Genomic DNA, 22,513 nt, shown 5'->3' with positions numbered 1-22,513 from the left:
CGCAAGGGGACGAGGTTCTGCTTCTGATAGGTCCCCCGTTCTAATCTCCTCCTCCCTTTGAATCTCATTCGAGAACGGGGGAGCAAGCCCATCCTGGTTCGATCCCGTTGTCGAATGAAAACCTCCACCCGAGGCTTCGAGTCCACGCCCAGAAGACACACCACCTGCAATGCACGTCGGGAAATCCAGTCCACAGGATCTTTGATAAAATTCAAGTCGCCTGGTGTTAAACTACAATGCGCAAATCCCGGATTTGTGGACACACACATAAAAATAATATTACCAGTGAGGCCTATAAAATATTTACGTGTATTCATTGGGACATAAATTGCAATTTTCAGGAAAACGATAACCATGGTAAGGCACTTTATAAGAAACATTTTTAATTGTAACACTTTAAATCACTTTGAACTCATGGGTCAGTAGCGTCAGCTGCGAGCGGTCTGTCAGAGCAGCTCTGTTCGTGCCGCAGTAATAATAATATACAAATAATATTAATGATAGCATGTCCTTAACCTTTTCATAGCCCTTGTTGGCTGGACTCCATAGCTTGTATGTCATGTGACTTGAGAGGGACCTCATCGAGTCTTTTTTGACGGAGAAGGAGGACGCGAATTAAAAGAGTGGACGGCGTTCGGGTTTATAGTGGTTTACCGTCCAGCTAAATCTAGTACCGGGGATGATGAGACCCCTACTGGGCTTAATCCCGGGGAAGAGACCCCTCATGTGCTCAGTCCTCCGTGCCCTGAAGACGCTGAGGACCAGGCGACCCACTTTGCTGAAGTTCTCCCCAAACATGTGTCCTCCTCATCCATTATTCTCACGCTTCCAGGATAAAGGCACTAGTAACGGGACGCAGAGTAAGAAGGCGCTGCTGTCGGACCCCCAGCTCTTTGACACCCAGTTTGATGAGCTGGTGACAGAGCTTACTGAGAGGGACATCGCTGACCCCGCACTCACCGATGCACTCAACAGGTTAAGAGAGGTATGTGGTGGTCTAATAATATAGACCTGAAGAATAAGTCCCGCCTCCGAGGCTCTTGGTTCCATGTTTAAATGTCTATGGAAAATAACATGGGGGTTTTGAATGATCGTACGTGACAAACTCTGTAGGTGGCGAAGAAGTAAAAGCTGCTCAGGTTTTGAAAAGCACACTTTTTACATCTAGATGCCACTTGGGTTTTGGATTGTCGGGGCCGTTGAAGTAGTTTACTATTATTAATGCTAACCGGGAGCTAGTTCTGATCGGCGCAGACTTCATACGTCATACTTGTTAGGGAGGCGGGTGTTGCTCGCAACCATTCACAACCTAATATGATTGTCATTTCACGCTTGATTGGACGAGCAGCGTTGGCGCCACCTCCTCCGTAGGCGGGCTGTGGTGCCATTTCGGTGAAGACAAACTATGAAACATTGCCGTTGCTATGCAACCTTACTGGGAGAGTCGTGACGTCATAAGCGCAGATCCGCGTTAAAGGCACCCAGTGCAACTTTATGTAAACATTCAATGAAAAATAAACATTCAATTTCTAGTCTTTTTTACACGTAGTAAGTTTCAATAACTCCATACCATTACATATCGACATTCAAGGAGCAAAGATGAGACGTCGTTGTGTGGTGAGAACTGATAGAAAATCGTAAACAACAACAATCGCCGGTGGGGAGAAGCCATTTTTCCATTGACTGGAAGCCTGCTTTATTTATTGTAGGTTAAAAATAAGGAAAATGGCGGCATTGTTGTTGTTATCGATTTTCTATCAGTTCTCACCACACAACGACGTCTCATCTTTGCTGCTTGAATGTCGGTATGTAATGGTATGGAGTTATGGAAACTTACTACGCGTAAAAAAGACTAGAAATTGAATGTTTATTTTTAAGCCTCGAAAGTTGCACTGGGTGCCTTTAACATAATGATTCTTCATAATAGTTAACTACCGTACTTTAACGGCACCGAAAATCCAAAACCCAAGTGGAATCTAGATGGAAAAAGTGTGTAGTTGAAAACCTGAGCAGATTTTACTTCTTCACCACCTACACCTACGAGTTTGTCACGTACGATCATTCAAAACCCCCATGTTATTTTCCATTGACATTTAAACATGGAACCAAGAGCCTCGGAGGCGGGACTTATTCTTCAGAGGCCTATGGCCGTAATAAGGGTTTTAACCAAGTAACCACATGTCATGTGATACTCGTACCAGTTCCTGAGCATGATAAATTCATTTTGGGTTTCTCTGTATCTCTTAGGTTTTGCTGTACAATGCTCCAGGAGGAAAAAAGAACCGAGGGCTGTCTGTGATTGGTTCATTACGTGAGCTTGTCCCGCCCACTAAGCTGACCCAGGATGCAGTCCAGCGGGCGTTGCTGGTTGGCTGGTGCATTGAACTTGTATGTCCATGACTTTAGACATTCAGTAAGAGCTACATGAATGAAAAGTTCTGTGACTAAGTAGTAGGGTTTGTCTCTTAGCTTCAGGCTTTTTTCCTGGTGGCTGATGATATCATGGATGCCTCTGTGACACGGAGGGGACAGCCTTGCTGGTACAAGAAGGTGAGACACCACATGGGTCCGCCTCAAAGGCTAGACTTTAGAAATTCCTTCCAAGTTAAAAGTGAAACACTGATCTTTGCTGCTTTGGAGGTGAGTGTTAATATACTGCAATGTGTCCGCTGCAGGAGGGAGTAGGTCTGGAAGCCATCAATGACTCATTCCTCTTGGAAGCGGCCATCTACAGACTTCTGCGGAGACACTGCAGAGAGCAGCCCTACTATCTGCACCTGCTTGAGCTTTTCATGGAGGTAAGTGACCCTAGTTTGCCTAGAAGTCAAAGCAAGCACATAGAATCACATGTATGCATTATGTGTACACAGTATTTATATAATCTGTGCTCTAGACATCCTTCCAGACGGAGCTGGGCCAAGCTCTCGACCTCATGACGGCCCCCCCTGGTCAGATCAACCTCAGCAGGTTCACCATGGAGAGGTGAGAAGGGGGGAGTGGTGTTACATCACGGAGGTACAGTTAGTTAAATTCTCTCAGGAATTTCCATAATAATTTCTAAGACAATAAATGGGAAGAAATTTTATTTTAAATGTATTTTTAAAACTGATTGATTTGGTGGAAAAAAAGACTTCAGGACTTACAAGATGCCAGGACTGAACGTGATGGACTTCCTCTTTTCTTTCAGGTACAAGGCTATTGTAAAGTACAAGACCGCTTTTTACTCATTTTACCTCCCAGTGGCAGCAGCTATGTACATGGTGAGTGTATAGTGTGTTTATGGAGAAAACGACTAAAAGGTCTTGAGGATGTTAATAAAGTATTGAGGGCAGTCTATACCATTTTTTATGTATTTTCATCTGTAAAAATTACTTTAATCTTGGTTGCACTTGAGGGGCAGGATAGTATAGTGGCTATGGGGGTCAGGTCAGACTCCCTGCAGTTGGATTGGATCGCAGGGGTTAGGCAAGATGCCTAACCCCTACTCTAATAACATGTATCGGAAATGGCTCACTACCCTTTGGATGAATTTGTCTGCTAAATGATCTCTGAGCAAATATGTTAAGACGTACTGCCAATTTCAGTCTATATGACAGGTTTTTCATAGTGAATCTACCTTCTTTTTTTTCTTTGTATTTAATTTGACAGTTCACTAACTATGTTATTAAAACACTGATATGGTTGCTGTACAGGCTGGAATCAACAGTGAAGTGGAACACAATAACGCAAAGCACATCTTGTTAGAAATGGGAGAATTCTTTCAGATACAGGTATGTTTGTATTCTTTTCATATTTCTCTAAATGAATACTGTAGATGAAAGACTGTTACACATCGCTGTGTATTTCCCCTCTTGAAGGACGACTATCTGGACTGTTATGGCGACCCCGCTGTCACAGGGAAGATCGGCACAGACATCCAAGACAACAAGTGCAGCTGGTTAGTCGTTACCGCCCTCGGGGTCATGACCCCGGAGCAGAGGGCTGAGTTGGAGGTGAGAACCTAAACCTACCATCATGGCATAAAGGATGGCCCGATAGTGGTCTAGTGGTTAGGGTGTATGTCCCCCAGCTGAAAGATTCTGGGTTCAAACTCCAGAAAGTAATAATTTACTGTAGGTGTTTTGGATGAAACAGTTTGTTAAATGGATATATAGGAATAACTTTAAATCATCTACCATCTTTCACGACCCTCTTCCTTTTTTCCTGTAGGCTTGTTATGCACGCCACGACGAGGCAAGTGTGCAAAGGGTCAAGGCTCTGTACAGCACGCTGCAGATGGAAGATCTGTACCACCGTCATGAGGAGGACAGCTACCGACGGCTGCAGGAGCTCATTGCACGCCACGCACAGAATCTCCCACATTCAGTGTTCCTCAATTTTGCCAAGAAAATCTACAAAAGAAACAAATAATCTGAGAGAATTGGATCTTACATTTTTGTAAAAATTGTGTTTGATTGTAAATGTAAATAGCATGTTTCCTCTGACAGTTTTGGGTTTTTGTTCAGTAGGGCTGGTTTCAGTTTAGGGACCAATAATTAAGCAGCTTTTGGATCCAGAAAATAGAGTTGATCCTGGCATTTAATTTTGTAAAGGAAAGGACCCTGCATAAATACGAGAGACGTCAAGGCAGAGTTTCTTGTGTGTGTCCTTTCCGCTGCATATTTATTGACCTAATATACAGTGCACAGTATATAACTTCATCTCTTTACTCCAGAATCCCATGGATTTGTTAAGAAGCAAAGTCACGTGACTCTCTGTGATGGAATTTGCTGTGATATCAGCCATCCGATGCAGAGTACATTATGTCATAAACAAGGCTTCCATTTATGCCCAGAGTAACCAGGCTCATTTATCATTGAACAGCTTTACACGGGAAGGCAATACAATGAATAATTGTTGTTAAAAAATAATAAACAGCTCATCACGTGTTGAATGTACTTAGAAATAGTAGTCATGAAATTGATTTGTATCAGTATTTTTTTTTTTGTAAAACAGTCAGACCAAGCCCATTGAAATATATTCTTAAACCTCATTTATAAAGTCTCATTCACGGTCAACATTTATCGTTCACTGAGAATCGTTTATTCTTTAAAAATAAAATTGAATTATTTTTTAATAGGATTTTTTCAATTTATATTAGGCTACATGTGTGATCTTGATATATTTACGCTACTATTGTCATGTTCAGCCTAGAATTAATAAACAAAATAGACACCGCAAAATAAATGTAGATGAATACTTGCTGATCCTTTAAAAGGTTAATTACTAAGAGATCTGTGATAGGCCCACAAGGGGTGTGGTCTTGGGGGGGGGGAGGGGGACTTGGATGACGAGAGCCTCAGAGGTGGCCGCGAGAACAGAGATGCTGTGGGTCTGAACCTCGGTCGAAATATCTACACGTTCGGGATTGTAAGAGCTTTGTTTTCTGATGACTTCTTTCCTCTTTCAATACCCGAATGGAATCGTGAGTAGATGACATTTGTACCGTTTTACTTTCATCTCGAACGGTATTGTACAAAGCTCTGCCGAGTAGACTACACCTTATATGCCTTTCAAGTCAGCCAGCTAAAACATGCACTGCCATTTCCCCGGGTAAATCCTTCCTTAATAGCGTATTATTATTCATATCAACTTGAAATGTGATATTAATTTTGGGTGCACATCTATTTTGTGGCGGAGGTGGATGGGCCTAGATGGCAGGGCGATGCGGCTTAAGGTACTACCCCCCCCCCCCCCCCCCCGCCCCCAGTCTCCATCCTCCAGTCTCCAGTGCTAATTTCCGATCAATAATTGTACGACCAAATTGGCTGTGTTTGATGGTCCCAAATCAAAAGGCTGCTATGCTGTAGAGCTACCTTGTTCCATTGCTTGAGCCAGTTCATAATGGCCATTCCGACGAAATGGCCTATGTAATCAAGCATTATGTGATGTATAGTCTTCACTGATTTGAAGGGCACTGTGTGAGGGGATATACAAGCAATACGCCTCTGTAGCTATATGCTTGTCCAAAAGAGCCTTGGCGTTATGCGATGTGGTTGCTTGCTTTATTTCACGCTTCACTTATGTTGTGCATCTTGTCATTTTAGGTAGTGCTCTAACCCATCCGATAGCATTTCTCATAAGCTTGGCTCTCATATATATATATATATATATATATATATATATATATATATATATATATATCATTGACGCCATCGCTCAAAGAGGCAGAATAGCTACCCAAGATGATGGGTGATTAATAATAAAATGTCAACAATTTCCAAAGGGATGTCTTGACCTGACATTGTATTTAATTTATGTTTTATATTGTGAGCTGAGTATGACATTTCTTCTCTGAAATCTTTATGGTGATATATGTGGTTAACTATCTATCTACGTGGTAGCATGCATTGACAACATTTTATTCATAACAGACATTCATAAAACAATTTACTAGCAGCATGTTCAATATGTAGGCCTACTTTAGGTAGAAAGGGAACTAGATTGATATGGATTTGTTGATGAATAGATATGAATCTCATCCCAAAGGGCATTTTAAAATATTTGTATAACCTCTGTATTTATTGAACACAAACAAATGATTCAGCCAATTATGTGTATTCTTTAAATAAATATAAAATATATGGTATTTGAAGTATATGCAAAATGCATTGCCATAAACATTTTCGATAGCTCATATTTCTAATACTTAAAAAACACTTGTATTGTGAGTGTGTGTGAGCATTGTTTTTTCATTGTCATTTAAAAGTGAAAATTATTACTTCCAGCATTCTTATTTCTCCCACAACTGGGACACAGCTCATGCTGAAACAGAAAAGCCAAGAGCAGCGTTAACGGCCCATCTATAATGAGCCATAATGAACAGCCCTGATCAGTTAAACTTCTTTTTAAAGGCGATACGTGTGTTGAACAACAAGAATGTCCCTGTTGAGCACTGGGGCCAAGCTCCTCGTTCCTATTGACTGTATGTCTGCTCTGATGTTTCAGGGGCTTAGGACTAAGGCCATGATGTGAGCGTCGTGGCCAGTCACCGTTCGGATCTCTCCAGCCAGCTTTAGAAGCCCTGTTTCTATAGCAACAAAATAATTGATCAGCACAAAAAAAGATTCCACAATGCAATCCTCTGCCCGTCCCTCCCAGCCGCCAAGGCCTCGGCGCCTTGAGGCAAGCAGGCGGACTAATACTGCAGCAGAGCCAAAGTCCCATGGCCCTGGTTTCCGGAGGGAGGATAAAAACATGAACACAATCACCAATTCTTCCCCGCGACGCCCCACAAAAGCCTCTTCAGAAAACACCAGAGTCCGGGCGGGCGTGCAGCCCCGCACGCCGGTCACCCAGGCCAGGATGGGCCTGAAGAAACAGGGTGTCGCGGCTTCCAATCCAGCTAAACCCAAATTGAAAGGTGCATGTGCACCAGCGGCGGCGAAAGTTGCACCTCCAGCACCTCCTCCTCCCGCTCCCCCCTCTCCTCTCCTTCCCCTCGATCCTAATTGCAATGAGCCCAGCCTGCCATGCCTGTGTTGCGATGGCCGCTCTCCGCAGGACAACAACAGCATGTTCAACCACAACCACAACAACAACAACGCCATCTCTCTTAGACATCAAATGCGACTTCAGCCACCTCCACCCCCATTGGCACTGAGGCAAGAAGGGAAAGGGGCCCAGGCTAGCCCCTCAAAGGCCCTGCCACAGCCCATAGCTGCATCCTGTGCTGCTGCTGCTACTGCTGCTGCTATAGAGCATGAGGGTAAAAATGCAGAAAAAAGTGTTGAATTGGACAACAAGAACAATGCAAAGCCACACGAAGAGGAAGACGAGGACGACAGCAGTGGGGATATTGATTTGGATGTTGATCAGGGTGATGATGACGATGATGAAGATGATGATGACACACTAGTCCCCTCGTGCTGTGACTGCCCCCCCTCCCTGCTAGACCTGTCTCTCTCTACGTCCTCCTCCTCATCCTCCACCTCCATCAGCTCCTGCTCTGACCTGGAGTCCGACTGTGCGGATCTCTCCACCTCTCTCTGCTCGTCTCATGGCCAAGATGATCTGGGCACCCCTGAAGAACTGCCCCTTCCTCCAGCTCCTGAACGCCCCCCCCCTGCCCTCTCTGCTCCATCTCTTCCCCTCAACCGCAATATCTCCCCCCTAGCATGCCGCTCTCCTCTGGATGCCTGCTCCCCTGATGAAGGCTATCCCTCTGCCCCAGCATCCCCCTCCTCTGACTACCTGGGAGCCAAGAGTTACACGGGGCATGGACATTTGGATTCAGAGGTCACCAAGCTAGGTCTGTTGGACTTCTTGGAATCGGTAGGGGAGTTTGGAAAGATGGAGCGCTTCAGTCAGGTGATCCAGGCGGCTCATTGGGATCTGGAGGGGGAGCAGCATTGGGACGTCCTGAGAGATCGGCTGGACCACCTCGATCACCTGGAGAAGGTCAACCGGGAGGTCAAGCTAGCCTACATCGCCAGGCTGCATGAGAAAGATCTCGATTTAGCAGATTTCGAAGAGCAGGACTTCTCCGATGTTTTGGACGAAATGGGGAACATCGATATGTCGTGGAAGTTGTATAAAGGACGTGGAGGAACACTGGCAGAGTCTCAGGAGTTTTCTGATGCTGGCGTGGACCTCACTGCGCCGTCTGATTGTGATGAATCTGTGGTTTCGGATTCCCTCACTCCTTCCCCCGTCAATCCGCCCCCAAGACCCCCCAAACCCCCTGCTCGCCACGCCAGCGTGAACTCTGACCTCCACACTTACATAAACATAAGCAGGGAGACCACCTCCATCGCTGTCTCCACTTGCCCCACGCCAACTTTCTCCACCTTCTCCCCAAACTCGTCCCCCACCTTCTCCACTTTCCGGTGCGAAAAAGCCCTTCCACCATCTCCGCCATCCATCCCTCCTCTCCCTGCCTCCCAGCCCCTTCCATACCTGACCCTCTACACGGCTCCACTACCCCCTCTGTTGCCCACCCCGACTCCTCCTATCCCTCCCCCTCGGAGGCGCCACCTGGCCAGGAAGGAAGCTCAGCGGCTGGCTAATCTGCAGGCCCTGCAAGAGAAGACCCCGCTGTCTCTGCCCCCTCCCACCACACGCCCTCCTCCTCTGCCTCCCCCGCCGACCATCTCAGTCTCCTGCTCATCGGCGTCCTGCTCTCCCCCTGAAATACCACAACCACCCCCTCTTCCCCCTCCGCCCTCCTTCCATGCATTAGATGTGGAGATTCGGAAGCTGTTGATGCTGGCAGGGCTAACCCAGGCCGAGCTCCTTAAACTCAGCCCAGAGCTTGGTGACTGTGTGGGAGAGTTAGAGGAGGAGGGGGACGGCCACACCATTTCTCTGAGGTCTAACGAGGCCAAAGAAATACGGCAGTTCAAAGGTGTAGAATGCAATGTGGCCGTCATCAGAGATGCCTGGAGCAACAAAGAGGAGCTGGATGCAGTAAAAAGGATAGAAGTCAGGGAAGGAAAGAAGGACGATGGGAGCCACGACACACTGAGAACCACCTCGTTCACAGAGATGGCCAGAAGAAGGAAGAGAACCACTGGGCTCATGTCTGAAGCATACTACAGCACCGAAACGTTCAACTTCTCCCCTCCCCTTTCAGATTCTCCTCCCCCTCCGCCTCCCCGGCCCCTCCCCCCTGTGCCTCCATCCCTGCCCCCCTCCAAAGCTTGTACCCTTTCAGCCAATTCTGCACGGCCCGAGAGATTTGATTGGCTCATCGCATTCACACCTGATAAGGAAGCCCAACTGCTGCCTCAACCCCTGGAGATGGCAAATGCTGAGGTGGACACACCAAAGAAGCTGACGTATTCCTCAGGGTCATCTACCGTGTTGGGCCCAAAGGTCACAACCTTTAAGGAGCTACGCTTTCGCAGCCGCAACAACTGCCTTCAAACCAAGATGATCACTGACCCAGAGCCGGACCCGACCATCATCACCCCCGACCCAGACATCCTCTACAACCTCAAGTGGAGACGGGAGAAGAAGGACGTGCACGGGGACGACCACCAGTGGGAGTACACCTCCCAGGCCCAGGCCTTTTTCATGCAGCCCCCGCCGGCGCTCACATCCATGGACGCACTGAAGGAGATGCTGCAGAGGGCCGATGAGGAGGGCAGGCAAGCGGAGCTCTGCGCCACGCAGAAGATGGGCTGCTCGGCGAGCGACGGCAACCTGTGGACCAGCGGCGAGGATCGGGAGAAGCAGAGGGAGGGGCTGAGGGGTGCGGAGAAGAGCGCCAAGGAGCCGGAGACCGAGGTGGAGGTGAGGGGAAGAGCTGACGGAGGGAGGACTTTGGAATCCAGAACTGCACGTGAGTGTGATTATTATCATTTGGTCAGAAGATAACGATGTGAGAGTGTGCGTACAAAGGTGGTGTCGTGGTCGTGGTTGAACGTGTCAGTAGTTTTAATGCAAAGCGTTCTATTTTGATCCAATCACAATGTTGAAATGATGGGGAATAATAACAATAATAATAATAATAATAATAAAATGAGACATCAGAATATTTATCCAACGCGAGTGTATGTAGGGACTGCCCAGGGTAGCCAGTCCCTACTGCCTGTGTCTGAACAGGGAGAATATTCCAACAAGGAGATTCATCGAAGTAACTTAAGACTGCAATAAGTGCAGTCTGGACCGCGGATCAAATCTAAGCTGGGCAGATGATGGAGATGAACAGATGGAGAGTGAGGGGGAGAGAGGACCTAACAGCTCTCTCTCTCTCTCTCTCTCTCTCTCTCTCTCTCTCTCTCTCTCTCTCTCTCTCTCTCTCTCTCTCTCTCTCTCTCTCTCTCTCTCTCTCTCTCTCTCTCTCTCTCTCTCTCTCTGAGATGGCAAGGCATTGTGAGGAGAAGGCGGAGGTTCTTGTTGTTGGAATGTGATGTCATCTCTGCCTTATTCAATTATTCATCCTCTCGTCAAAAATCGTGCGAAGGGAAAGTAGTGCCCACTATGGGAGTCCGAGCCATATCATATTCTGATCGATCACTTCCTCCCTCTTTCCTTGTCTCTACCTCAAGCTGTTCTGCCCCATCGTCTCCTCCTCTCCTATCTGTTCAGTCGCACATTACCTCCAGTATATTTCTTATTTATATAGCACAGTGAGTCACCATTACATTTTTCTACTGCTGTTTCCCTCTTTCCTTAGTTTCTCTTGGTAGCCCACTCTCCCTTTATTCTCAAAATGGGGAGAAGCCAGAAAATGGGTCTGTTTTGATTTAAAAAAGACATATAAACGTTCTGATTCTGAAATTGCATTTCCCAATTAAACTTAACTTAACTGAAAAAAGTAAGAAAATAATATAAAATGTTAAAATCTCTCTTATGATATTCATCCCGCTCTCAATTTTACCTCCGCCTTTGCTACAATGAAGGTAACCATTGAGTAACTTGTGCTCAAAAAAGGTGTGTGGCCCTTTAAGAACACGAAGGGTGGGTCCTTGTGTGTGTACCAATTACTGAGCGCGCTGTTGCAGCAGCAACAGGAAGTATCATGTGTTAGTTTCACTAAACTGACAGTGGAACTCTTTCAAGGTATGGTTGCCCTCTAGCCTGTTTTTCTTCCAATAGACTAGGGTTCACAGGTGACCCACTGTAATTGAGTTTGTATTTCCAGCCTCAGAACAAAGATAGACCCAGTGACTAAGCAGAAAGAACAGACCACTGCTCTCTACCCACTGACTCAGCAGTATAGACAGAGGGAGGGAGAGGAGGGAGCAAGGGGGGGTTTGGTGGGGAGAGAGGAAGAGGAAAGCTACACACAGAGTAAAGGAAATAGGTTTATCACCCGGACGTTGATGTTATCCACTGCTCACTGATGCTATCCAGGCAGAAAATGTACTGCAGAAAGATCATAGCTGTGACTTTCATTCATCTCCATTGAATTTCATGCCCTGTGTGCGCATCAATATGCATTCAGAAACCACACGGCTTGAAATGTTGTTAAAGGAGTGTGGAACAATATGGAAATGTCTGATTTTGTTGTCTCCACGATTGTGAAAGTTATTGTTCTTGTTCATGTTTTCAAATCAAAGCAAAACTTAATTGAACGAAACCTGAATGGTGGACATTCAGAGGAAATATGTGCAGTAATCTGAAATTGATAATCAGCAGAAATCAATGGACATCCCAGTTTCATCCTCCTTTAAACATGACATTACTGCATGACGTGAAACGAAGACTGTTGTTTTATTGGAAGGTGTCCATGGATCTCCTCTGTGGACTAACATTCTCTCCATCTCTGTCTCCTTCCTGTCCATCTGCCACCCTCCACCTCTTCCATTCCACCCGGGTGTTTCCAACGGTTGTCTCTGACTCTCCTGTCCCTCATATGACCATGCTTGTACACCCTTACCCCCGTCCCCCCGTCCCCATACCCGAACCCGTCCCCTTCTGCCTGCCTGTTACCTCTGACCACCAGTGTCCTCACCCCCACTGTCCCTTGCCCAGACCCGCAACTATCCCCCGGCTTCCCCCTACTTCCTCCATGCTTCTGAACCGCCCTACCGTCCCGGCTACTACAACCCCCAGCCCAACACTAACCCCCAGCACAACACCGCTCCCCAGTCCAACACCGACACCTGGTCCAAGACTGCCCCCACGCCTAACACCGACCCCCGGCCTAACACCGACCCCCGACCCCACAGCCACGCCGGCAGCGCTGGCCGCAGCACACCCCGTTATCACCACGCCACAGACGCGGAGCGCCTGAGTGACCCCTGTGTCTCCTCTAAACGGGGGCCCGTCGTTGTAGTCGACCGCGGTGCAACCCACGTGAGCGAGGCCGGGCCTCGCCATGCAGAGTCGGCGCGTCGCCGTGCCGACGATTCACATATCAATAGGGAGCTGACGCAGGACGACGCTGAGTCGGACCCCGTCAGTCACTTTGACTCGCTGTACTGTAATGAGTCAGAGAAGCGGGGCGGCTCGCCCCCTGACCGTGGCGTTGTGTGCCTCGGCGGCGTGGAGGCGGCCGGCTGCTCCACGCCGTATAAGAACCTGGACGTCATGTTGACGTACTCCAGCACGCCAACGGCAGCCAGCGGGCCCCTGTGCCCCGGCAGCTCGGCCAAACACAGACCTTCACACGGCTCCTCCTCGGACGGCAGCAGACACGCAGCAAGGGCCTCAAAGGAGCTCCCTCCGCTCCCCGGCCTCTACCTGTACCACCCTAAGAGCTGCCCTCTGCACAGGGGGGCCCCGCCGCGCCTGTCCCCCATCGGAGCCATCTCCCCTCCCCGTCGCCCTGGAGCTCTGCCTCCGGGGCTGGATGCCTCAGGCCTCAGCTCCCCGCTCTGTCCCCACTCGCACACCCTGCCTGCCCTCGCCGCTCCCCTCTACTACCCTTACCTGTACCCTCCGATACCGCCCCGCACAGCCACCCCGCCCCCCCGCGCTCCCCCGCCCAGCACAGCCCCTCCCCGCCCCCCTAAACGCCAACAGGCTCCCCCGAAGCCAAGAGCGTCCAGTAAGATTTCTTTCTCTCTTCTCTCTTCTTGGTTTCTTCTCTTTGCCATATGTCTTGCGCATCGTCTGTCTGACATCCTGCGTGCATGGCTGTCTGTCCATCTTGGGGATTTTTCTCTGTGTGTGTGTCTCTACTCTGAAAAGAAGCCCTTATGCTTTTCCCCTCTTGTATTTCCCTGGGGGTTTGCAGATTTGAAAGAATGGGGTAAGTACAGCCATGTTGTCCGTCAAAAGCCAATTCCCTGCTGGTCACATGATACTTTGTGGAAGCCTTTTCAAATCTGCAAACTGTCCTGGGAAGGGAAAAGCAGCAGCTGTTGCTAACAGAGAGCTTCTGGATTGTTCCTTATTGTTGATCACTTTTGAATGTCTTCCTTTAGTCTGTCCATTCTTCATCTATGTTTCCATATAATTTCCATTGTCATGTGTTCTTGCATGGTGTACCTAAATGGACTCATTTCACGCCAACCCCAGCAGGCTTATTGAAGCAGATTTTTATGATCATGTTAATTCAAAATCATGTTAACTGAAATGGAATCCTTCTACAAAAGCATTTTCTAATCTCCTCCATGATTAACTAACGCACTGTTCATTTCTGTTTTATGTTATTCCTTTATATAACTTTAACATATTTCTTCACAATATTCATAGAAGCATATAAATTATTTCTGCCCTTTTTGTGTGTTTTAAGTATATACCTTTTTATTTACTTTATGTTGCATCCAGTATAATGTTCCCCTAAACCTGCACTGGTGTGTGCGTGTGTGCGTGGATAACTGAACAACTGGCATTGTGTTCACTTAGATGCATCGTACGCTGTCAGAATGTGTTTTGAGATTAGTGCATGACTAACAGTAAACTCAATCAAGGGTCTAGAATCTCCTCTAGACCACTTCTAAACGTCAGCTCTACAGATGCAGATTCAGCCTGTGCTGAGAGGCGATGCAATGCTATATTATTTTCCCGGATTTGCTCATGTTTTACTGACCTGAATTGTACCATCTGCTACTACCTGGCTTCGCCAATGCATCTCATGGCTTAACTTGCATTACTTTTATTAATGCTACTAACATGTATGTCTTCAGTGCTGTTGACTCTGTGGTAACACCCTGGTTACTCTCCATGGCAGCGGTCCACAGTGTCTCCTTCGCTGGCTCTACCCAGAGTGACTGCTCCTCTTGGATGGGGGAAGATGTCAAGATCCCGGTGAGAGGTTTTGGCCTTCCTTCCGTCTTACTGCAGGAGAAGAAAGGTACGTCTGTGAGATCGGGTGTCCCCGTTTAGTGGGCCCTTGTTCTTCTGGTTTGCCAGCTGGGTTGTCTAACTGAAGGCTGCGTTGCTGTGCTCCTCAGCTCTTGTCAGTGCGGTGAGCGTGGCAGTGGAAGCCATCTTGGCCCAGTTCAGCTCCTCTAGGACTGTGGTTCAGAAGGTGAGACTAACCCTTCTGTAACTAAGTTTAGATTAATTTCAGCAATAGATTTTTATTCCGATCACTATTATAACTAATCTTTGGTACTGTGTATTCTGATTTTTATATTTAATTGTTTAAATGTTCTTTCTTCTGCTTGTTCTGCATCTTTATATACACTTCTGGTCTCAGTCTCTTGCAAATAGCACAGTATTCAACTCTCCTTAGAGAACCTTGTAGAACACTAGGTTCTCTTGTGTACTTACTTTAGGTTCCTGTTAACCCATTGTCCTTCCTCCTCCTCATCCCTATTGTGTCCTATACACTACCTTTCTTTCTCTCGTGAATCCCCACACCCTCCCCATCTCTCCTCTCTCACTTCCCATCTGTCCACTCCGGCTCTGTGCTCCTCCTCCTCCTCCTCCTCCTCCTCCTCCTCCTCCTCCTCCTCCAGGCTCTCTCGGGAGACAGCAGTGTCAACCCAACCCTCGGCCGTCTGGTGCTGCAGTGCCTCTGCCCGGCCTTGCACGGCCTTCTGTTGGATGGCCTCAAGCCCCATCAATGTGATGTGATTGCAGGCAGGAGGCCAAACTCAGCCTGGGGATTGGTCCAGGCCTCAACAAAGCCAGGTAGTGAAAGCCTTTCTTCCTCGGGAAATTACAACACATTTCCTCTTCCTTCGCTGTCTCGTGTCTCTTTCCCACGGTGTCACTCAATGCGTGTTGGTTTCCAAGGTAAATGAACGCAGGACAAACTGGATATTGATTGGGGCTGAAGAGCCGAAAACGGCCTGTTATTTTCTCTTTGTAATCCGCTTAGCTTCTTTCTCTCCCCTCCTCCCTGTGTCCCATAGGCCCCAACACCCAGACCGTGTTCAACCTCCAGGTCAGAGTCGGAGAGCTTCCCCAGCTGAAACAGAGCAAACAGCGATTCAACGCCTTCCTCTTCGGCCTGCTGAAGTACGTCCCACAGATTGTTTCTGTTTGACGTGTGTAGTCCAGTTGATATCTAGTTCAGTACTCATACGCAGTCTTCTCCTGGTCTCTTCAATCCTCTCCTTCTGTCTTTCAGTACCAAGCTTCTTGATTTCTGGCTGTCTCACCTCCAGTCTTGCAATGGTACGTACTCCTCTCGCTCCTCTCCCCCACATATGGTTCCTTAGATGTTCCAGTAAGTTAAACAGGACCTATTTGCTCTTCCCAGATGTGCTGGAGACGTTCTACCAGCCCTCCTCCTTCATGCGGCTGTCCTCCATGGCGGGCCAGACGCTGTACGAAGAGCTGCTCCTGCTGCTGCAGCCGCTCAGCCTCCTGACCTTCAACCTCGACCTTCTCTTCCAGCATCACCACTTGGAGCCGGCCAACCACAGCCCTCAGCTCTCCAGCCTGCCCGCTCAGGATGCGGGGGGCTTCAGGCTCTCCCCCCAGGGGCTCCTGTCCAAGGGGGACCGGGCCAGCAGCAGCTCCAGCAGCAGCAATCATCTTGAGAGCTTGTCCAAGCTTGACTTGGGAGGTTCGGAGCACAAGGAAGCCACTAGTGAAACCAGCTCCTCATCCGTGGCCAGTTCAGATGATCAAGGAACAGGGATGCCCCCCCATAGGGAGGCGCCGCCCTTGAAGAATCCAGTGAGTGTCAAGCGCACCAGCCCCCAGCTCCTGTGGGTGCAGGAGAAGGAGATCAGAGATCTGCCCCCGCCTGCCATCGACGACGGCAGCCTCACTCAGCAGGCCGGACAGGTACACCGCAGAGCTGCTCGGAGCCTGCAGACCTCAGGGTTTACCTCGAGCTGCAGTAACGTGTCCCCTTCGCACGCAGGTGATCCAGGACAGCTGGGAGGCGGTCATGCGCCTGGGAGGGCGCCTGAGTCGCAACCTGTCTGAGATGAGTCTCCCCGCGGGCCAGATCCAGGGGAAGGAAGGCACAGAGCTCTACTCCCAGACAGGAAGTGACTTCCCTCGGGTGGACAGCACTAACAATGTCCCCTGGGGGCTGGGCCGTCTTTTCGGAGCCACCAAAGGTGCCGGGAGGAGCCCCGTGGGTCCCCCGACACACACCAGGTAGATCAAGCCAGGTCTCTACCTCGTACCTGCAAAAATGCTTTGCTAGGCTGCGTGGGATTTAGTGGATTTGTTTTTAAATTATAAAATGGTGTAGTGGAGAACCTTATGAGAGGGACTCATAAGGGGCACCACGACCCTAATGACGAGTTCATAAGGGTCGGGGAGCCCCCTTTAGCCACTACACATACTCTAGAAATGTTTCGCTTAATTGCCAAAGCATAGTATTAACATTGCTAGTGTTTATCCTGTTGTGGTTTTTTAAGGTGCATGGAAAAAAGCTTCCACCAAACAGTTGTACTGTATATTAATAGAGCTTATGTATGGTTGTACTGTATATTAATGAGCTTATGTATGGTTGTAATGGTTGTACTTTATCTTAATAGAGCTTACTGTAATGGTTGTAGTGTATATCAATGGAACTTATTGTAATGGTTGTACTGTATATTAATGGAGCTTATTGTAATGGTTGTACTGTATAGTAATAGAGTTTTATCTTTGATGGTCTCTCTGCAGGCGTCCCTCACAGTGGTTGGGCCCCGGGGTCACTGCACTGACACGCATGGTGAGCAGCAGTTCCCTGCCAACACTGAAGAGGGCGCCGGAGCCTCAGACGGAGAGAGAACCAGAGAAGGCCAAAGAGGTGGAGACACAGAACATAGAGGAGAAACCCCGGCCACTCAGGTAAAAAAAGACGCTAGGAGAAGGAATGGCTTCGTTTTTAAGTAAAGTATCGAGTCTTCTGTGGTTGCTGAGATCATTGTGTGAAACATGAGGCTCTGATCCCCCTCAGGTCAGTGCGAACGCTGTGCGACCACTCCGGGACGGGGTCCGAGCTCAGCTTCCAGAAGGGGGAGGAGCTGGTGGTGCTGGAGGGCGTGGACCAGGACTGGATTCGCTGTCGTCAGGGAGAACAAGAGGGGCTGGTACCGATTGGCTACACCTCACTTATAATGTGACTCCAGCCACATAATCACTACTGTCAGTCACCTCAAAATCTACAAAAACAAATGCAAAAAAAAATATTTTAGGGGGAAGTATAGCCGGGAGATGATGATGATAATGATGCGCTACTACTCTGGAGGAGAAAAATTCACGCTGGGTTTTTAATGTGATGCTGGTGTTCTCCATCTTCACCACCATCTGTTCCGTGTTTTTTTGCATCTGGAGCAAACTCTGCTCTCTGTCCCCGCCTGAATGGATAGCAGATGGTCTGAAGTAATGACTCAAGAGGAAAGCAGCGTCCCTGTCTGAGAGCGAGTCGCTCTCTCTCCCCAGTTTGGGTGGCGTGTCCCTTTTTAAATGTGTAGACTCCCCTTGTCAGCCACCCATCTGAAAATGAGTGATGTGCACAGACAAAGTGCGCTTTGGGCAAATCCAATTACTTTCAGATGGGTAACTCACTTCTCAATGGGGTTGAAGTTTGATTGTGCGGTAGCAAGTTTAATTTGGATGTGCAGGGGGAGAGGAGGGTTTGGGGGCGGGCGAGGGGTCCCTGTTGAGTGACAGTAGTGATGTAGTGAACCAGTAGTTGTGTTGTGTGATCTGACGACCCCCTCACCCCATCCACCGCTCACACCGGCTCCTGTGTGTCGTGACATCGTCCTGCTGATATATTTTACTATTTAAAAAATATATATAAAATGTATACACACACAAGATATAAATATATATAGAGAAATAATTATAAGGGGGAGAAAAAGAGATTGATCACATCGACCTTGAAAAAAAGATAGAGGAACAATATTCACGAGTCGAGGATAAATAAATGTTCTGATCTACTGTTTACATCGTCCAAAATGGAAAAAAAAATGCAGCCACTCTCTCGGTGGCCGTCATACATGCAAGGAAAATATGAAATGTTTGTGTGTGTGTGTCTATGAGTATGAAATCCAGCAAATCCTGCTTTTGTTTGTTGCAATGGTGCAATCCCATATACACGTAGACTTGTAAAACTTAGGCTCATACCTTTATAAAGCACTTTGCATTGTATCGTGCTACGAATGCTTTGACTGACTGCAACACATGCAAGGAACTATCTTAGCCCATACATGCGTATATAATCACAGAATACTGAGTACTGTCGGATGCCAATATGCTGTAACCTCTGTAGCTGTTCTCGAAGCTCAGTCATTTCTACTCTCTCCTAAACCCCGGCCGCCAGACTGAATTAGGCTTTGATTTAACATGGCAACTTTAATTTGGTCTTCTAACTGAAATGGATGCAGTGCGTGTGACTGGATGCTACTGTAAAGCCTAACTGTATGATGGCTGGTCTTCTCCTAGTGTGCATCGGTCATATTTACCTCTACTGACCATGAGTGGTCATCCTGATAATTTATATTAATGATAGTGGTAGTAGAAGTGGTAACACGTGCAAGTGATTCAATGTTCTATTTGGAATGTTAATTATAAGCAGTATTTTAATTTGTTAGTTCGTAGATTTGCTAGCTGTCATTCCTCTTTTTTTTTTTTTATGCCCTGGTCTTCATTCAATCTGGACATAGTTCATATTTGAAGCCTGGTGTTAAAAGATATTAGGACTCAAAGTCTAACTTAATTCACAAAAAAGACAAAATGCCTACAATTGATGCCATGACTCTGACATAAACAAAACATTACAGTTGCCTGACGAGATTCATGCTCAAGAACAGCTTATTGGGCCCTTAAACATCAGTCCCTGATGGTTTTCCAATGTTCTTATGCCAATGCCATGTAGCATGAGATTATTGTCATTACAGCAACAGTCTGGGGAAATAGTATAAGTAGCATTAGTTTAAAATGAAGTGCAAAAGACTTAAAGTACTTGGTGAAACACAGCAAGCTTGCATTACTGTTGCCATTATGTTGAATCCAAGATTCATGCATAATTCATCTATAAGTCATCTACGATTACAAATGTTTTACACATCTTAGTTGTGTTGTAATTAAAAACTTTCTTTTTTTGGTTCAAAGTGTAAATTCCAAATGTAAGTTTATATCCAGAATTTATTTGTTAGAAAATCGTTAATTTATTGGATGTGCAATATATTGGTATTGAGGTTTCCTGAATGATAAAACTAGAGCTGTCACCTTCTTTGTTTCTCTAACTATCTCTCTGGTGTGTGTGTGTGTGTGTGTGTGTGTGTGTGTGTGTGTGTGTGTGTGTGTGTGTGTGTGTGTGTGTGTGTGTGTGTGTGTGTGTGTGTGTGTGTGTGTGTGTGTGTGTGTGTGGAGAGATGTGCGCAGAGGAGAGTGACTCCATTGTGTATTCACATCTGCGCTTTCACTGGTGTTTGTTGTGTGGAGATGTGTGTGGCAGTGGTTATTGTGTTTCTCTTAGTTCTCTGCTCCTAGTCTCTCTCTCTCCCCATGGTGTCTTGTAGCCTGCCCTTTAGTCCTACCCTGTATCCTACTGTTGTGTATATTACAGTGCCCATATAGTATCAATCACTGTCCAGCTTCTGCATGTGCTTGTTTGTAAATACACTAAATAAATTAACGAAAACCAAACGAACACTCGTCTGTTTGACTTGTTTTTTGCCTCTCTCTCTACTATTCAGTCATTCAGCATATCGTTAAATCCTGAGCAACCTCACTGGAATCCCTTTTAGTTTTCCTTTAGTGCTCTGCAGTCCAGGCAGCGCACTAGATGAGCTGCGTCCTCATTCGTAGATTCACTTGTCTTTTTTTGTAATAAGAAATAAGGAAGAAAAAGCTGAGCAGGTCTATTGGAATGAATGCACTTAGTTTGAATAACGGCCGCTTGAATGGACATGAAGCTGCCAAGCTCGGACTTGGCAGAGGTCAAGCTGGGAAAAACAACAACTGAATTGAGTTTTATTCCACTACATGTCCCATGTCCTCCTCTGAAAACGAAATACGTGTAATGTGTCTGGTTTGAAGTCCAGCCAGAGCCTCCCAGGGTGTCCGAGGATACTGCAGAGAGGAGAGTGGCGTCAGCCAATCAGGGAGAAGCGGCCCCTCCCCCACCACACATCTTGTACTGGTGTTCTTTTGATAACCTCTATTGTGGGTCATTATGGAGGACAACAAGGCGATCACGCGCTCTCGCCTCACGCCACTAGATAGCACTGTTAGCGTGAGCTAATTATTTTTCTTCACTGCGGCAGTTTCCTCCATGGAGAAATCATAAATACGTCCACCGTCTCCATGGCGGCACGACCGCACCGAGGCCATGCTTCGGATTTTTAAAAAAACGTTTTCCCGTATTTAGGAGCCGAAGTAGATTTTTTTTTTTTATTGTGGATATAGAGGCAAAAAGGTTAGACAGACATTCAATGGCATTGAGTGATGATATCAATAATTTCCTTTTTGTTTTTCAGATGCACATTATCATAGGGAAGAGGCAAAGGCTACATTTCATGCAAACTATATAAATAACTCTGTATTGTGTGTACCTTTGCTATAAAGTTAATCATCCACTGGCAATAGTGTAGTGCTTTTTGTTAGAAAGGGACAATGGGAAATATACATGTAAACAGTCAAAGAAATTGCACTTTCTTGGCTTGTTATTTGGAAGCCACAGTATAATTAAGTGTAGACTTAAAAGACTGTCGTTGACAAAAGGTAACCAATTCATTAACAATTGATTGTCTGACCCACAAAAAATAAAATTATCTGAAATAAAAATAACGAAACAAATTATGTATTCTATAAAAAGATTCATATACAATCATTGTCAATTTAAAAGAGAAATGTCTGATACTATATCAGTCAGTAATTTTTAAAAACGTCTTAAGTCAAACAAAAGTTGTTTAGTAACAACTAATCCGGAGAGTACTAATATATAATTCATAATACTAATCGTACATACCACTGTGGATAGGTAGGTAGTAAACTATATGTATTGTAAAACATTTACTTGTAATAAGACACTTAGATATATATCTATACTAGGTGTATCTTCCTTTTTTTTCTATGATAACATTGGCAAACTATCTGTACAGAAAACTGACCTTGCATTTGCAAAATAATAAAATATAAAAAAAAGTAAAATACAAAACAAAGGTGTTACATAGTCAATAGTTACCACAGGGAATATTGCTTTTAAACACTGCATCAATTTGCGTAGATATTAATCGTACAACATGGCACTTACAGAGCATTCTGGGTACATTCCTCTATTTATTTTTTTTCTTTCCCTTTAAAACATTTTGATTGTCTGTGGTCCGTGTAGAGCAAAGAGCAAAACATTCTCCAAGGCAGTCCGAAGTAAACAGAAACACATTACACCCCCTCCCCCCACTAGAACAATACTAAGTATAGTCAACAACAAGCACTTTCTAACCATTAATATGCAGAGTACATTTCCTTACTAGACATTTGCTATTTTTAAAATATAACCTCTGAGAACCTCGTTACAAACTCTATTGCAGCATTGCCAAAATTCCTTCCCGTACGAGCACCCCCACTCCCACCCCTTTGTAACGGATAACAGACCTGGTAGGGTGGGGGTGGGGCACTGAGGAGGACCAAAGCACTGTCTAAATAGTTAAAAATGTCTCCCTTCTCTCGTCTCTGCTTACCCTCACCTGCGCAGTGATCTGGGCCAAAGACATTAAGCACA

The 22,513-nt window shown here is 46.5% G+C and overlaps 2 protein-coding genes across 3 annotated transcripts; both read left to right on the top strand.

The window, feature by feature from the left end:
• Window positions 1–149: 149 nt before the first annotated feature.
• fdps (farnesyl diphosphate synthase (farnesyl pyrophosphate synthetase, dimethylallyltranstransferase, geranyltranstransferase)) lies at window positions 150–5,032 on the top strand. Its single transcript, XM_060053713.1, has 10 exons — window positions 150–357; window positions 833–985; window positions 2,248–2,388; window positions 2,470–2,550; window positions 2,676–2,798; window positions 2,894–2,982; window positions 3,188–3,260; window positions 3,693–3,770; window positions 3,858–3,992; window positions 4,210–5,032. The coding sequence occupies exons 1-10, from the start codon at window positions 355–357 to the stop codon at window positions 4,408–4,410; spliced, it is 1,077 nt and encodes a 358-aa protein (XP_059909696.1). The 5' UTR covers window positions 150–354; the 3' UTR covers window positions 4,411–5,032.
• A 149-nt stretch (window positions 5,033–5,181) lies between these two features.
• Window positions 5,182–20,440, top strand: rusc1 (RUN and SH3 domain containing 1). Of its 2 annotated transcripts, XM_060053709.1 has the most exons (12): window positions 5,182–5,464; window positions 6,988–10,324; window positions 12,434–13,480; window positions 14,609–14,731; window positions 14,832–14,908; window positions 15,342–15,516; window positions 15,741–15,846; window positions 15,959–16,005; window positions 16,091–16,623; window positions 16,703–16,944; window positions 17,461–17,628; window positions 17,738–20,440. In XM_060053709.1, the coding sequence occupies exons 2-12, from the start codon at window positions 7,114–7,116 to the stop codon at window positions 17,901–17,903; spliced, it is 5,895 nt and encodes a 1,964-aa protein (XP_059909692.1). In that variant the 5' UTR covers window positions 5,182–5,464; window positions 6,988–7,113; the 3' UTR covers window positions 17,904–20,440. The 2 variants fall into 2 exon arrangements, with proteins under 2 accessions (XP_059909692.1, XP_059909693.1); XM_060053710.1 differs by lacking the exon at window positions 12,434–13,480.
• Window positions 20,441–22,513: the final 2,073 nt, after the last annotated feature.

This window comes from Gadus macrocephalus, chromosome 6, assembly GCF_031168955.1.
Source record: "Gadus macrocephalus chromosome 6, ASM3116895v1".
NCBI classification, from domain to species: Eukaryota; Metazoa; Chordata; class Actinopteri; order Gadiformes; family Gadidae; genus Gadus; species Gadus macrocephalus.
This window is presented reverse-complemented; position numbering and strand designations above follow the sequence as displayed.